Source organism: Myotis lucifugus, unplaced genomic scaffold (assembly GCF_000147115.1).
Source record: "Myotis lucifugus unplaced genomic scaffold, Myoluc2.0 scaffold_134, whole genome shotgun sequence".
Lineage (NCBI taxonomy): Eukaryota > Metazoa > Chordata > Mammalia > Chiroptera > Vespertilionidae > Myotis > Myotis lucifugus.
The window spans coordinates 3065459-3082245 of record NW_005871182.1 but is presented as its reverse complement, the minus strand read 5'-3'; the positions used below and the strand labels follow the sequence as shown (position 1 = coordinate 3082245).

General features: G+C 43.0%; 1 protein-coding gene across 1 annotated transcript in view; it reads right to left on the bottom strand.

The window, feature by feature from the left end:
* Window positions 1-16787, bottom strand: part of RASGRP3 (RAS guanyl releasing protein 3) — a 101593-nt gene that overhangs the window by 13750 nt on the left and 71056 nt on the right. Inside the window, exons 8-13 of the mRNA XM_014460577.2 lie at window positions 16026-16199; window positions 15537-15653; window positions 13264-13539; window positions 7200-7277; window positions 3708-3824; window positions 1467-1582 (exon numbers count right to left, since the gene is read on the bottom strand). Coding sequence (XP_014316063.1) covers window positions 1467-1582; window positions 3708-3824; window positions 7200-7277; window positions 13264-13539; window positions 15537-15653; window positions 16026-16199 — 878 coding nt within the window. The remainder of the gene's footprint in view (window positions 1-1466; window positions 1583-3707; window positions 3825-7199; window positions 7278-13263; window positions 13540-15536; window positions 15654-16025; window positions 16200-16787) is intronic.

Sequence of the window (16787 nt, the reverse complement as noted above, 5' to 3'; positions counted from 1 at the left end):
TTCCCCTGGATTTTGGTGCTACATCTGCAGCAACCTGCTAGACAGGGGTGGGCAAACTTTTTGACTCGAGGGCCACAATGGGTTCTTAAACTGGACCGGAGGGCCGGAACAAAAGCATGGATGGAGTGTTTGTGTGAACTAATATAAATTCAAAGTAAACATCATTACATAAAAGGGTACGGTCTTTTTTTTTTTTTAGTTCATCTCCAGCCCTGACTGTTCCCCTGGATCTTGGTGCTACATCTTCAGCAACCTGCTAGAATCTCTTCCTGGATGGTCCACTTTCCTCTCAAAATCAACATCTTTGACTGTCTGACCAAAGAAATCATGTAAGCTATGAATACTTCAAACCTTCATTTTTTGGGGGAAAAAATATATATCTGCTGGGAAGTCTCAGTTCCATCTAAAATATCAGCAGAGAACAAGAAATAAAGACTGGGAAATGATTTTAAGTTTATGTCCTATGTATGTGCTACTCATAGAAACAAACAAAGGGAAGAAGTGGGCAGCTTGTGGGTAACTTAACTTTCATAAAGGAAGTTTTTATTTTTAGTAATTTAATTCATTTAAAAGTATTATTTGTTCTAGATATACAATAAAGATGAATTAAGTTTTTAAGACATTTATGATAAAGTACCAAGGCTTTCCTTGGTATGTTGAACTACATACAGCTTTAATTTTTAAAAATTTCTTACACCAACAAAAATATTAAAGGAATTTAATATGATATAATGTGGACATATCACCAGTATAAAACCCAGCATTTCATTATGGATGGTTTTTAAACTATGAATTAATCTCAGATAATTAAAAATTGATCAAATTATTAATCCCAGGCTTTCTTGGATATTATTTTTTAATCATTTTTTCAATGAGCTGGATTTTAGCCTCTACACTCATTTAATTTTTCAAGAATTACTTGAAGATAAACAAATTTTTGTTGTTGTTTATCAAGACAACCTTTGAGCCGGCAAAGGAAAAACAAAAAAGGATAGGTGTAGTCTTGGCTATCTGCAGCCATAACCTGCTCTCATTAAAACCACAAACAATCAAAAAGTAAAAAATAAAAATCTTACTTTCTTGGTGAGTTTGAAGATTGCCTGCAGGTTCGCTGATGCTGAGGTCTGTATCAGGCCAGCCCTAACACTATTTCTCCTCTACTTTTTTGATGGAGGTTTCGGGGTTGATGAACTAGCTAAACGGTAGAAATAATGTGGGAAATGGAGAGCTGGGCTAACTTGCAAGTGGGCGCTTGTACTCAGCACTGAGGATGTGAACTGTCCTGCGATTCCATCCAACCAGTCATGTTCATGGTCACCAAGAGAAAATTCAGTGAAACGTTAGATTCAGCAACGCACTTGGATGGAAGCTGTCAAGATGTAAACGAACCATTTCCTTGTTCTCTTTTGATAAAAATTTTCTGCTTCAGGAAAGTTGCATTAAAATATAACAAAATCAACACTTACTGATCTTTGTCCAGCACACAGAAGGAATCCAAGAAGGGAAAATTGGCAGCTATACTTTCAAAGTCCTCTTGGGAGATGTACCCATCATGGTCATGGTCATAGTTTCTAAACACAGACTACAAAGGAAAGACAAATATTTATTGAATGACCACTTATAAGTCAGGCTCTGAACTTCTTATTGGGAAAGCAATGATGACTAGCATATTATTCTTTCCATCAAGAAGCTTAGAATCTCATGGGAGATTAAAAAAAATCAAGAGCCTTTATGGTATAACTAGATAAGTGCAATGCTAATGATAAAAACAGTGCTATGGGGTGGGAGAAGTGGCCTTAAAAAGGTTTCCCAGAGAAAATAGGTCTAAACTGATACCTCAGGGTTGAATTCACAAATGCCAATACCACGACAATAGAAAATAAAGCTATAAAATGTGAAACTTTTCAAAATTTAAAGTATGCTTTGAATGCAACTCCAATCAAAGTCCCAGTGGGAATCATTTTAAGTGAACAAACTAATTCTGAAGTTCAAACAGAAGTGAAGGCATTGAGAACGGCCTAAAATTGTTTGAGATAAGAACTAATGAGGCTGCCGCTATCTTGGTTCTGTGGTCCCCGCAAAGATGTTCAGTGAAGCCACAGAAACCTCCCTGCTACAGAGCAGGAGTTGCTACAGCTCAGGCTGAGACAGGGTCCAGAACAGAGGCTGGCAGTGATGAATCAGTACCAGAGCTGGAGGAACAAGATCCCACACAGGCCGCCACACAACAAGCCCAGCTGGCAGCAGCAGCTGAAATCCATGAGAACCAGACAGCAAAGCAAAACAGAGGCAAAGTGAAAAGAAGGCATGGAAGGCTATGTCCAAAGGGAATCTTCGACAGGTTACAGGGGTTCCTAGGGTCACTATCTGGAAATCTAAGAATATCCTCTTTGTCATCACATAACCATCTATATATATAAAAGCCCAGCGACTGGACTGGCAGAATGACCAGAACGAAAGGAATGACCGGTGGCTATGACGCATACTATGGCAGCCAACCAGCCTGATCCAGGCCCCAATCAGCCCCCCTTCCCCTGGGGGCTGGTCCCACCCCCAATCAGCCCCCAATACCTTGATCAGGGGCGGGGTCGGCTGGCCAACCATCCACAACCTCTCCCCCCATCTGACTCGGCCCAATGGACCCCCATCATGCACGGCTGACCCCACCTGTGCACGAATTCATGCACTGGGCCTCTAGTATGTCTATAAGAGCCCAACTTCAGATACCTACACAGTTTGGGGGAAGCTGAGATCCAGGATTTATCTCAGCAAGCACAGCTAGGAGCTGCTGAGAAATTCAGAGTTCCAGGTGAAGCTGTCTCAAACATTCAATAAAACAGACTCTAACTGTACGAGAGGAGAGTGAAGAGAAAGAGGTTGATGAAACAGGTGTGGAACTTGAGGACACAGAATTGGTCATGTCACAAGCAAATGTTTCCATTTTCCCTACACTGGCACCGCTATTTATTTATTTATTAAGATTTTTATTGATTTCAGAAAGGAAGGGAGAGGGAGATAGAAACATCAATGATGAGAGAGAATCATTGATTGGATGCCTCCTTCATGCCCCCTATTGGGGATTGAGCCCACAACCCAGGCATGTGCCCTTGACCGGAATCAAATCTGGGACTCTTCAGTCCACAGGCTGACACTCTATCCACTGAGCCTACCCGGTTAGGGCTGCTACTCCTCCTTCTCTATGGAAAGTTCTGACGGAGCCTTGCCCTTCATTCAGTGATGTTTCTTACCTAAATGGCATTGTGCTGCTGTGTCCCAGGCCCCCAGATGCCTACAGCAAGAACAGCTATCCAACTTACAGGATCTTTTCCTACTCTCAGGTGGCCAGTGTATGGGGCATGTTATTGTGACCCATGTGGGTTTTGAATGAGTAGATTGTCCCAAACAGCCTCTCAAGTTGCAGGGGCGATGACAGAAGTGTCAAGTGCTGGAGAAAGAAAGGAACTGAAAGTAGCTGTATCTGGGCACATGAGAATAGACTAACAAGAAGGAGAAAGGGGGCCTTTCTTGGAGACTGCCCCAGGAGGCTGATGTCAGGTTGAGCTAAGTGTCTGTTAAATTGTTCCTACCTGCTGGGGCGAGGGTACTGTTTTCATGGACTCCAGTTGATTCCTGGGCAATCAAAGAATATTCTGAAAAGAGAAAGGGGCCTTCTAGTGCTCACTCTTAACACTCCTTCATCTACTTACCTCAACTAATTTCCTTATGTGCTTGTTGATGACTGTGGGGTCTGGCTTTGGCACCACTCCTGATGCCCACTCCAGGGGCACCACGGGCTTGGTAGGCGTTGTAGGGGAGGTAGGCTGCTGACAGAAAACACACACATTTTTCAACTTTATCTGGGGCCTTGAACAATTAGGACGAGGGACACTGAGAAAGACATATATCTTTTGCATATTAATAATCCCAGTAAAAACTTACATGTATGCAACACTTAAATATTTTGAAAACAAACATCTTTTATCAATGGACTCTAATCTGTAACGAAATACATGTTGGAATAGTGCATTCTGTTTAGCAGGAACCTAGATTCTATTATTTTAAATGGAAAAAAAATAATTGCTCTCCCAGCCCATCCAAAAATCCTATCCAAGTTCTCCAAATATTACAAAAACATCCTTAAACCCCCATAGAACAATCCATACAGATTTCTATATAATACAAAATATGTGAAACACCAGAAACCTAATTCTTTAATACTTGGTGCTAGTGACAAATTAGTAGGTGTGTGCAGTAAATGGTTGCCAGTGGTTGGCCAAGTTTATGTCCTTATACTGGCATCTCTCTTAATACACTTAGACTGTTTGTCTAATTATTAGGTCCCTATAGCCCTCTTTTGTGAGCTTTCTACACAGGTTTTTCCATATTCTTGCAAGACATTTTCACTTAATAATGTGGCGAAGATGTTGACGATAACGCATAACATGTTTACACAACACAAGTGAAAAACACAATCCTACCGGGAGACCAGCTGTTCCGTTTCCATCCTCTCCCTGGGACCCCACAGAATGTAAATATTTTGGCTGCTGCACACATGCAAACTTGTACTGACAGGTGTGTTGTTGTTTTTTTGATGCTAAATTGGGGATAAACATTTTTGCAAGAGGAATTGAGGAGTAAATGGACTGATTTAAGCCCCTAAGAATGTGGTGAGGTGGGTGTTGGTGGCATCCTGTGGGCTACCCACGGGACCAAAAATGACCTGCCCCCTGGATACGGTCACTCCCACTGACAGTCACTCACACACACATCTGCACACGTGATGGCTCTTCCTAGCAAGCTTTTCATTTCGTTGATCTGACCAAGGATGAGCCCACAGTTCCCAAACTGTACAGCAAGGTACCCTGTCCACAGTACTGCAGAGAACTCAGAGGGGTACCAAAAGATATTTCAAACTTCCAAGGGAAATACAGTGATACCATTATCTGTCAGACCCCACACAAACTACCAGCTTGAAGTAGTGCGCCGGCCGCCCATTGGACAGTGCCACACTGCTGTCAGTGGTATCCGGCCCCGAAGCAAAACGTCAACGTGGAACAAGAAATAAGGGTGGCGGTTTCCAATCGGATTCCAACACTTAAGAACTTGTACAGAGCCCGAGAGGCACACACATCCATTAGTAAGTAACTGTGGTTATTTATGAATGAAATAAAAAAATGTTTTTATTTCAATATATGTGTATTTTTTTTTTCAATTGGGCACTATGCTGTTAGAACATAAATATTTATTAAGATGTTTGGACTTATTCTCTAAGTGGAACTGTTACGTATGTTGTTGATCTCGAGGTCGTGTGAAAAATCAGAGACACAAAGTAAAACACAAAGATCCAGTGAGGCACGAAGGGTCCCACGAAGAACAACAGAAAAAGGTTCTGAGTGGAGCTGGCTGTTTAGTAGGCGAGGTTGGCCAGCACCGGCGGGGAGCACATCAAAGCCAGAGGCTCTCAGGAACATAGTGCTGACTGCACCTCGCTCTCCCGTGATCAGCACGTGTCAAACACTAAGCACACAGTAGGGTGGCATTCCATTAAGAGGAGAGACAGAAAGGGACTGGGAAATGTGGTTTATAGACTCACAGGACTTTAGCACGTGGAAGGGGCTTTGAAAGTTTCTTCTTTTACAAGAAGACCTTTCAGTGTTTGAGGGACATGTCTCCCCAAATCGGCAACAACTTGAAATCCTGAAAGGAAACTAAAGTAGATCTAAAGAGCACAAAGCAGGCAAGCGTGCTGACATGGTTGACCCGCTCCTGTTCCCGCAAGGGGTGGTGGGAAAATGATGGGCGGCGTCCGCAGTAGAAAAAGCACAGACTGGTAGACGGGGGGCATGAAGCCAAATCCCAGTTCTCCTTTTTACCAGAGACCTATGCTCACCAGACTCAGTTTCCTTAACGGAGTTAACGAGATAACATGTATATGATGCCTGCCAGGCATCCAACAACCAACAGGTATCAGTGAAGGTACCTGGTTATAGGTAAAGGAAGGAGTTGGAGGTTGAAATGCCGTGTGCACAGGTTACTACAGCCGACTACACCACGGCCAGCTTCACCCCATGAAAGCTATGGAATGAGGAAGGGGCGGGCCAGTTCCTCCTCCCTCCCATTAACTTTGCCTTTCTCTCTAGCTGTCTCTTAGTCATAACTTTGGAGAGTCTGGGTCCTCACTCCTCCCTTTGTCTCTGCTGTATCTTCCCACATGACTCCATTCTGCAGCGTCCCTAGGAGATGGGCCTCGGGGGACTGCAGGGTGAAGAGCTGATGGAACCATCACCCTCACTATTTTAAGAACAGATGCTACCAGGTCAGCTGACTTGGACTCATGTGCATGTCCTGTCAGAGCCCGAGAGCAGCGCTCACAGTCATTCTGCCTCTTCCGGCCTCCCGGTGCGGAATCCCTGCAGGTATTATAGATGGACAGACTTAGGGCTGGAGTTGCTGGCAATGTGCCACAGAGTTCAACTGGTGAGAAGAGGAGCATGAGACCTTTATTAAACTGACCTCAGGATATGGGTATAAGCAGCAAACAGAGACACTTTTTCCTTTAACATGCAAACCATCCTCATTGTGAATTTCAAATTCACCCAGGTCTTTTTTTATTAATCAGTGTAAAACACACCTACGATATAGTCAGTCCACTTGCTCATTCAGTAATGCATTTTACTCAATCTCGTTGTGTAATGTTTCTTTACTAAGAGTCAGCCATCAATTAAGTAAGACACCATCCAAAGTAATATTAAAATTCTGTGCTGAGTCAATCATTATTAGACTTAGCAAAATTCGTGGATGATGATCAGGGTATTGAAAATGTATTAAATCTAATTTTATGTTGAATGGGATTTTTTTAAAAAGCCTGGAAGGATCTTAATGATCTTTAACATTAAAATGAGTTATGGTTCACTTTTTTTGGTCCTAGATGTAGGTGAGTTCTTGGAGGAGACACAACCCATAGAAGATCAATAGTAACACAGAGTAATTGCAAATGATGTTCTTCTTTATTAGCCTATGTAAGGAAATACTTCTCAAACTGTCAGGGCTAAGCTGTGTGACTGCTTAAAAGGGAATAATAGAGATTTTTAAATTCTTTCAATCTTTAGATCACAGAGCACCATCGCAACAGCCAGTTACTGTAAATGACAAACCGCGGTGCTGGGCACTGATTCTCAGAGAGAGAAAGCAATACCTACCGATTTAGAATTTCTAGGTTCCAGCACCAGTGACAGTTTATAAATATCATCTTCTGTATGATAGAGGTCCAGTGAAAGCTACAAGAAATTAGAATGGATAAATAAATATGTTGGCTCATATTTATTTATTTACTTGAATCGCCGATATACTTTTCAAACGGAATGGTTAAGCCAATGTCTAATAATCTGAGTGAAAGCAGAACAGCATGCAGATGGCATGCAGAGGTGGAAAATGAAATTAAAAAGAGGAAAAATAAACCTTGTATGGTCATCAGCATCAATATTGCTTTATCTAGACTTTGTCACCTAAAGGTTTTTCCTGCACATTATAAAATTGACCTTCCTATAAAATTGCCCCGGCATTATTCCAGATCATGAACACCCTGCTCACAAAGAATGTACACTATACCCACCTGCCCCGGAACAACAGTCACTCTCCTCTCCAGGGGCTCTGCCACTTTAAAGGAGAGGACCATCCCACATCACAAACTAATGCCATAAGGAACCAGCCACTATGTAGAAGAGTGAAGTGGGATGTCTGAAAGGGATTTTACTTCAAGAGGATATAAAATTAGGTATTGATTACACATGATAATGGATGATACACAAGCTTCATTCCCATCTACAATTTTATCTGGTACCATAAATCAATTTAATATTGCATAGTGTGTGCCGACAACCATTAATAACCAAATAAACTCCATGATTCTACTTGGTGAGCCTGAAAGGAATATTTTGACAGCAATACTGGCATAATGCATCATATTTGGAAAACAGGTCTTTGCCAGGGTAACTGACTTGGGTGTCTTTCTTGTTAGGTAGACAACAAGGAAAATTTGTGTTAGTGAGTAGAATCTGACACTGGATCTCTGGGGTAAGGAAGCCGTGGGGAATGGTGTGGTCTCTGACGAATGGGAGGCAGCCACTACTGAGCTAGGACAAGCTGTTGTCAGCCTGACAGTTGCCATGTCTTCTGATTTGTCAAAAGGAGCCAGAAATCTGGAGTTTTATATGGGATATCCCAATTTGTAAACACTGGCAACTAATAACAAAAAAAAGTTATGATTCCATGTGAGCCAAATAAAACATATCTGCCGTGGGCAGGTGCTTGCCAGTTTGTAAAATCCACAATAGAAGATTCAGCTAGTCCCCAAGCCTCATGAAAGTGGGCCATGCACCTAGCTTTTCCACCTCTGTAATATCTGCCCAGCGTGTTGCATTGCACTGTGAATGCTCCATACAAAGAAGGAAAACAAATGGATGTCTTCCTTCTGAATTCCTTGTTATTAAGAGTTATATAGTCCATAATATTGTAATAACTATGTATGGTGCCAGTTGGGTACTAGAAATATCAGGGGGAATGCTTTTAAAGATATGATTGTCTAACCACTGTGCTGTACACCTGAAACTAATACAAAATAATATCAAATGTAAACTGTAATTGAAAAAAATAAACTAAGTTAATCATTAAAGAAAAAAAAGAGTTGCCTTAGCTGGTTTGGCTCAATGGATAGAGCGTCAGCCTGTGGACTGAAGCATCCTGGGTTCGATTCTGGTCAAAGGCACATGCCAGGGTTGCTGGCTCAATCCCCAATAGGGGGTGTGCAGAAGGCAGCCAATCAATGATTCTCTCTCATCACTGATGTTTCTCTCTCTCCTTCTCCCTTCCTCTCTGAATTCAATATAAAATATATTTTTTAAAAGAGTTAATGGGGACTTTGATGGGCATGTTCCTGTCCTCCTGACGCTGCCTCTAAAGACTGGTGCTGGAGAGGAGTTGACAGCAGTTCCAGACATCCAACCAGAAATTCAAATAAGCCACACACCGAGTAGGGGAGATGCTCTCTCGAAAGACACAGAACATCCTTGGGTATTGTCATCTGTCAGATGGACAGATATCTGCACTTACGATGGAAGTGTTCTGTTCTTCTCCCAGTGTCTGCTCCCCATTTACTAGGGGCGGTGTGAACCTAGGCAAGTCACTAATCTTGAATCTCAGTCTCCTGATCTATAAAATAGAATCATAGATCATAGCTCCCTCCCAGGGCTGTGGCGAAGGTTAAATGAGCTAAAATGTGTCCAACAGGGCTTGCTGAGAGGGCCTCACAGATGGGGACGGCGGGGTTTGGTTTCCAGTCAGTGCAGCAGCCAAACGCCACTGTGCTCATCGGTGGACGTACGCTGCCCTCTGGGACACTCCTGCCGACTCTCTGCTTTCCCAGCCATGGTCCTGTTTGTCGTTTTGGATCTCCTAGGGCTTTACATGGCCCCGAAAAGGCCTGTTCAACGCCCTATCCCATGTTTATAATACAGGCAGCTTGTCAATGGGATTTCAGGAATATGTGCTTGTGTCGAACATCTTTTAAGTTTGGCTGTTTCTGAAAAACGTCCTGAGTCACCATTTCAGGTGCTGCATTTCCACCCAAGCCAAGCGGCAACGGTGGCTGTGGGTTCAGTCTGGACGTGAGGACCTGCATGGCTGGGATGGAGAACTGTACCATCAGACACACGGGATCATCACACTGTCTCCACTCACCATTTTTGCAATTCTTCTTCTTTTTTTCTTATGAGACTGTAAAACTACAGGGGCTTTCCAGTTATTTGCATAGACTCTGGTAAACGTATCTGACAGATCTAAAAATATTATGAAAAGCATCCACTATTTTATGTGCCACGAAACAAGAAGCGTCAGCTTTTAAAGCTCCTCGCATGCGAATGGGATGACAATCAAAAATGTCTTCTCCAGCTCTTCCCTGAGGAGAACAGTCGAAACCCCAACAGTCCAGTGGTGTGGTCCTCCTTCCTTCATGTGCCCAGGGCCATTCAGGGGCTAAGGTGACAGTGATAAAAGGTCCCTGCCCTCACAGACTTTGTTCTGTAATCAGTTTTTTATATGTCCATGAAGAAAGAGAGAGATTTCTTAATTTTTACAGATGCAAAATAAAATAAATGCCAACACATTACAGAGTAAATGCCTATCAGGGGTGGGGGTGGGGTGGGGGAGGGAGAGAGAGAGACAGAGAGAGAGAGAGAGAGAGAGAGCTGGGATTTAGAAGCTTGCCATTTGCAAGCCTTTTGTCCTTCATAAATCTGAGTTTCTTCATTTGTAAAAGAGGAAGGGCAGGGGTGATGTTCCACTCCCTGCCCTGCCAGGCGCTACATCACAGAGGGCTTGTGAGAATGTACTAAGAACACATGTGTGTGAAGTGCCCTGAAAACTGCAGTCACTTATTAGAGAAAGTCCACGCATCGCCACGCAGCCTGTTGCCCAGAGCAGGCAGTAGTGATTGTGGACGTCACTTTCTATCTCCCAGGGCTCTCAGTCACACCGGCTTCCTCGCTGGGAGCCGCGTTTAGAAGCAGTCGCTTCAGGCAGAAATGGAACCTAGACTCTTGAGGCAAAATGAATCGCCCTCTAAAGGGTGCACGTTCAGACACCTCCCATGCACTTGGGCAGCTGCAGTCAGTCCTATGGTTCTAGTCCCACCGGGTAGGTGCTTCATGAAATGCTCACTGGGCTCTAGGGGACACACGTGGGAGTCTCCTCGATCCTCATTCTGAGGTTAATCCGCCTGTGGCGGAAAGAATGAATGTGTATCCCAGTTCATGGAACTTGGTTGTGAAGAGAGAGAAAGGATCTTGGCTTTAAATAGAAACTGGCTTGATGAAGTGCGTTCACATGAGGGACGGTGCCATCTATCCTACCGAGTCTCTGGGCTGGAATCACTCACTCACATTGACACTTGGTTCCTTATTCTCAAGGCTCCTCCATTCCCCACATCTAGAATTCTAGAAGTTTAGAGCTGGGAGAGACCTCACAAATGAACACAAAATCCTTCTGGAAAAATCCAAAGTCAAGGCTCGTTAGCAAGGAGGCAGGGCTCAAAGGTAGATCTTCCTTCTAGGATCTTGCCGCTACACTCTACTATATAACACTGCCATTACTAAGTGCTATACGGTGTATGTTGGCATCCAAATTTCCCTTCCATACTAGAGAGAGAAAGAGGGAGGTGGGGCAGGGGTACCTTTTTCTTTATTCTTCCTAGCAAAAGGAGTTATTTCTTAGCTTTTAATTCTACAGGTCAGATTTTTTTTTAATATATTTTATTGATTTTTTACAGAGAGGAATGGAGAGAGATAGAGAGTCAGAAACATCGATGAGAGAGAAACATCGATCAGCTGCCTCCCGCACATCTCCCACTGGGGATGTGCCCGCAACCCAGGTACATGCCCCTGACCGGAACCGAACCCGGGACCCTTCAGTCCACAGGCCGACGCTCTATCCACTGAGCCAAACCGGTTTCGGCTACAGGTCAGATTTTTGATTTGCATCCCCAAAGTTTCATTCACAAACCCTTCTATATTTCTCTAAAGGTCTGCTGTGATGTAGTGATGTTGCTGGCTGCATTAGAACTCAAAAGTGATTTCCCTGCTCCATCATGATCTTCTGCCTGGATGAGAAACTGTCTAAAGTGTAGGCCTCTGCTCTGTGACTTCCTCCTCCACCTCATGAAGACAACCCAGACAGGGACATGTGGGACGCAGGCCGGTCTGCAGACATCACCTGTGTCTGTGGGTTTGTAGTCTGTTGGAAGGTGCCAGTCTGGGCACTTATTCATGGAAACAGATTTGCAACGCAAATGATTAATACTAGTAAACGCAGGTGCCTAGATTGTGGTGAGGTTTCCCCCTTCCTCCAATAGAGAATGTCTGTCTGTTTACTATTTGTCACACAAACTCAACCCAAGAGATGTGTGTTTCTGAGTGTTGGCTACTTCTGCTTTATACTAAGGGTGCGCTGGCACCACTTTGTACACTTTGGGTTTCTCCTCTTTGGTAAATGAATTGTGTGCTCTAGGAACAGTTGCGGAGAAGGTCTGGGTACCAGACTCTATTCCAGTGGCACAGTCCTACGGGGTTTAGGCTCTCAGAACTTCAGACTGGGTATTGTTTTTGTTTTCCATGGCCAATTAAAGGAAAAGAGTCAATTCAATATGGCAGCCAAGTTTCAGATGCTACAGTGTTAAAAACCTATACAGGGAAGTTGCTTAGCAAGGGTGAGAGAATTTGGTTCTGCTTCGTCCCCCTGACCAAGAGGCAGCCAATGGGATAAGTTCTCTTCCATCACCTGATGTGTCTAAAGGTGCTAGGATCCAGACACCAGCTGAAGGAGTGTGTCACAAATGTCCTAAAATATGAATGGTAGGTGAACTTCTGTCTGACCTCCATCATTACTAAGTACAGCATTTCATTCACCTATTGAGCTCCTAAATATGCCAGGTTTTGTGAAAGGTGCTGGGGACATGTGATATATAAGTCAGGTAAACAGGAGGAAAAAGTCTAATGACAAGGGATACCTCCTATAGGTAAGAAGGCATAGAGTGCAAGGGCAATGCATGGGACAGGTACATTAGTGCTTTGGAGGGGAACAGAGAATGTACCAGAAAGATAGACACTTTTGGATTGGGGCTAATCACAGGGGTGAGTAGGGAAGGGGTTTTCCAAGAAAGTGCAAGGCCAGGAAGCAGAGGCAGCAGTTCATGGTGGAAAGTATAAGTCCACTGTCCCTCATGTGGAACCACATAATAACAAATAAGGCTGGCCTGAGAGCCAGAACATGAGTCCTGAAGGGCCTCCGGTGTCAGGCTGGGAACTGCATCTTGGGTTTGGGGGAGACTGGCGGTGAGGGCAGATCACAAAGGAGGTCCTTGCATTGCTCCAGGCCTCGCCAACAGCCGTGAGGATAAGAAAAGCAGCGAGTGAAGGGCATAGAGAGGGAGGTGATTTATTACAGGAGTGTGATGAAGGAGAGGGAGGGGCTGGAGGGCCTCTCTAAGAATGCTAGAAACTAGAGCTGCAGGCGCAGAAACTGGGCCTTAAATCATGTGGTTATAGGTATGGGATCCCCTCCCCTCATCTTTTGAGACTTCTCCCTATCTACTGACCAGGAGTTCAACCCTACCCTCTGCATCCCCAGTGAACTGCAGGCACAGATCTTTCCGCTTTCCCTGGGATGCAATGGGCGGAAGAGTGATTAGCACACACCCCAGTCCCTTGGACTCACCGTGAGCAGGTTGATCAAATCCATGTTGGGCTCTAAGTGGTGGGAGGCATTCTGCAGGGAGACCAGTTCACTCAGGGTGACGGAGAGCTGGTGCATTTTCACAATGTTCACTTTGTTCTCCTCCGTCCAGTCTGGGAAAATGACATGGACTGCTATCAGGTCTTTCAAGTGCACGCCAAGGATGGGGATTTTGAAGCCCTCACAGTCGGCAAAGGCCTTGCGGTAATTGCAGTAATTGCCGTTGGAGGAGACCAGCTCTGTCATTTCATTCCAGTTCTGGGAACAGATGGAAAAGAAGATTTTCAGACAGCCTTCCCATCTGCCCATCCCCAGGCCCGCAGTGTGTGGCTAGGAAATTCCTCGGCTACTGAGAGGAGTATCCGTTGCACCAATGTTGATGCAAGGAAATATTAAACAGGAACAAGAAAGAAAAATGTACTAGGAGTTGAACAGCCTGTTCCATTCCGCTACAACATGCAAATAGCCCACACCTCCGCCTACCTATTAGGGAAGCTGGGATGTTAAATATCATGTCTATATACGTATTTTACAATTGATGAAAATATTACGGTCCACAAATATATGCATGTATTGTATTATCTTTAAGCATGTAGTATATTAAAATTTCCTAGTTATTCCAAAAAAGTTGCATTTGAGATATATTACTTGAAGATTAATTTAGGACAGTATGGGGTAGGAAATGTCACACTGAGGTGTGAGACAGCTGTGGTTTTGAACTCTGCCACTCACAGGGTGACCCTGACCAAGTCACTTCACCTTTAGGGCCTCAGTTCCCTTTTCTATAAGAAAGAGGAGTTCAAATAAATAACTTTTAAGACACACGGGTGGTACCTCGCCTCTTTGAGCCTCTGTTGGATTCATATTCTTCACCAGGGGAAAGTCTGCAATCATGTCAACATTAAAAACTTTTAATAAAAAAAGTGTGTTTTGCTCTTTATTTGAAATTTAGTACAAAGCTGAAGGAAAATGAAACACATAATGAGCCGTATCATACTTGGAGTGAGTGCAGTGCTTGAGGTCAGACACCAGTGCTCTGTGGTCTACGTCCTCCTGTTTCTATGGACAAGCTATTGTTGGTTGCCTAACAGCAACCAGACCTTCCTAATAGACCCTGATTTTGTTCAGTCTACTCTTTCCCAAAGCAGCCCATGTGACTCAGAGGGAGCTGTTTCCAGCCCCAGGTCCAAGGATGGGTTCTGATTTACCGTTAGTTATCATAACCCCACCCCTCTGGTTTGTCATTGGTTCAGAAACACAGAGTTAAGCCAATCAGTACATTGTATTCCTCTGGCAATTGTTATTGGTCCAGAAGTAGACATATGACTTGAGATGGTCCAATCCGTCTAAAAAGAAGGTCTTTAATTCCATAGGGGCAGAGCAAACAAAAGAAATGTTCTCTGTCTCCACCTTTCATGAACAAGAGAGTTTAATTTTCTGCATTGATGAAACAACAAAACAAAATAAAAACTGATACTCAGAGGAAGGGAGTACAGCAGCCAGAGTTCTGATCAGACCATGCCTGAAGTCAGCCCTGTCTCTGGACTTCCAGGTATGTGAGAAGATGATCTATTTCCTTATTGTTTAAGCCATTTCAGAGTTTTAAAAAACTTACAGCTGAAATTGTCCTTACTGATACAACAAAGTATACTCTTATAAGGAAATCTCTTCATAAGAAGGAAGTGTTTCTTTATGTTCAGTAAGGAAAAATATTATTATAGGTGCCTGGAAATAAATATGGAAGAAAGCTTGATTTGGGAAATAATCATTTTTTAAAAATATACTTTTCCTCCTGACAAGTCAGCAATAAATCTGAGGAGTTTCTAGACAAGGCCTATGTCTCTCGCTTCCATTGCATCTTCTGCTGAGTTGAACACAGTGCCATGAGTAGAGCGGGTGTTCATGACTTCCTTTGAGGAGGGGAGGATAGGAATGATTTCTGTCTTATTTGCCTTGTAGTCCCTGATTGGATCACAGTGCCTGTCACATGGGAAGCACCAAATACATACTTGTTGAATATTTACAACTACAGAATGTAATGGTATTCAAGGTACTCTTACTCGGACACTTGCTGCTACCTCCAACCGGTTTTCCATGTGGCATGTCTAGTCCCTTCCTATTTTACCCCCATGTGTAACCCACCATTGTCTAAGAAGAAAACACTCCCTTCACAGTGACATTTGTTAAGAGTATCCTACCCCTAAATAGTTTACGAATGAATTTTTTACTTGGGATTAGCATCCAAGCCACTGTACCTTGGTAACTTCTGAAGAAAGATGAGAATGGGTCTCTTTGAGGCGTGAAATGGAACTATGACTAAGGCCTCCCACCACTGCCATCAGGGTGTTAAAGTTTTTGAGCTGAAGGAGCTTCTGCAATAAAAAATGTCAACATCAATACTTTCTAACAATTTTTGAATTGTTCTGAGCTTTCTGAATTACAGGTGAAATGCATACACAATTTAATAACAAGGACCTAGGACAAATGATTTAAAATGAAGTGCAAATAAATTCCATTAGGAAAATATATCCATCATTGCACAGAAAAGTAGTGCTTTCAGGTATTGGCAATTAAAAGCAATCTTCTTGCATGAGAGAAGTATGATTTGTTCATTAAACATCTATGAATAGTTTAATTGCCCTTTATATTATGAACCCCAAGTTTCCCCAATGACTTTTCTCAATAGAGTGCATGGATACCTAGAATGCTTTAAGAACTCCAGTCTCATGACCAGATGTACGTACCTTGGCAACATTGATAAACTTTGTGATGACTTCTGCCCTTTGCTGGGGGGTTGGTTTGCTCAGAACCATCAACTGGACCCATTTAGAGATTCCATTAAATAAAGCAATAGATCTCTCCAAGGTTGGGTTATTCTCCAGGCAGCCATGGATGACATAGCTTTGATAATCAGTAAACTAGTAAAAGAGACTCTGAATTATAATGAAGTCTTTGCACAATCGGAAATTAGAATGTTGCATGAAAGAGGTGAGATATTGTTTTATTATAGCACAACGATTTCTTCCATTTCACATTTTAATGGCATCTTATAAGTTTAAACACACATGTAGCTTTAACATGTTATTTGGCTGTATTTTACTCCCCAACACAGACATACACTCATTACTAGTACACATGACAGTGTTGGTGGGTGAGGAAGGGGTAAGACTCCAAGTCACATTCCAGTAAAACCTAAAATTGCTGGGTCATAATATTCACCTGGGGCATTTGCTAAAATAGGGGTTTCTGGGAATGCCCCAGACCTAAAGGGTCATTATCTTCAGAGGAAGAACCTCAGAATCTCCATTTTTCACCCACAACTGGTGATTCCAATGGTCAGGCAAGTTTGAGATACAATGGCATACATTAAAAAGGAAGAAATGCATATAAACATAATGATTTCAAATTTTATCAATGTTTTACTTTTCCAGGAAAAAAATAGTAATTGAAGTAAGACAGCTCTTTAGTAAACAGACACATTTTCAGAAAATCAGCATGGATGTCAT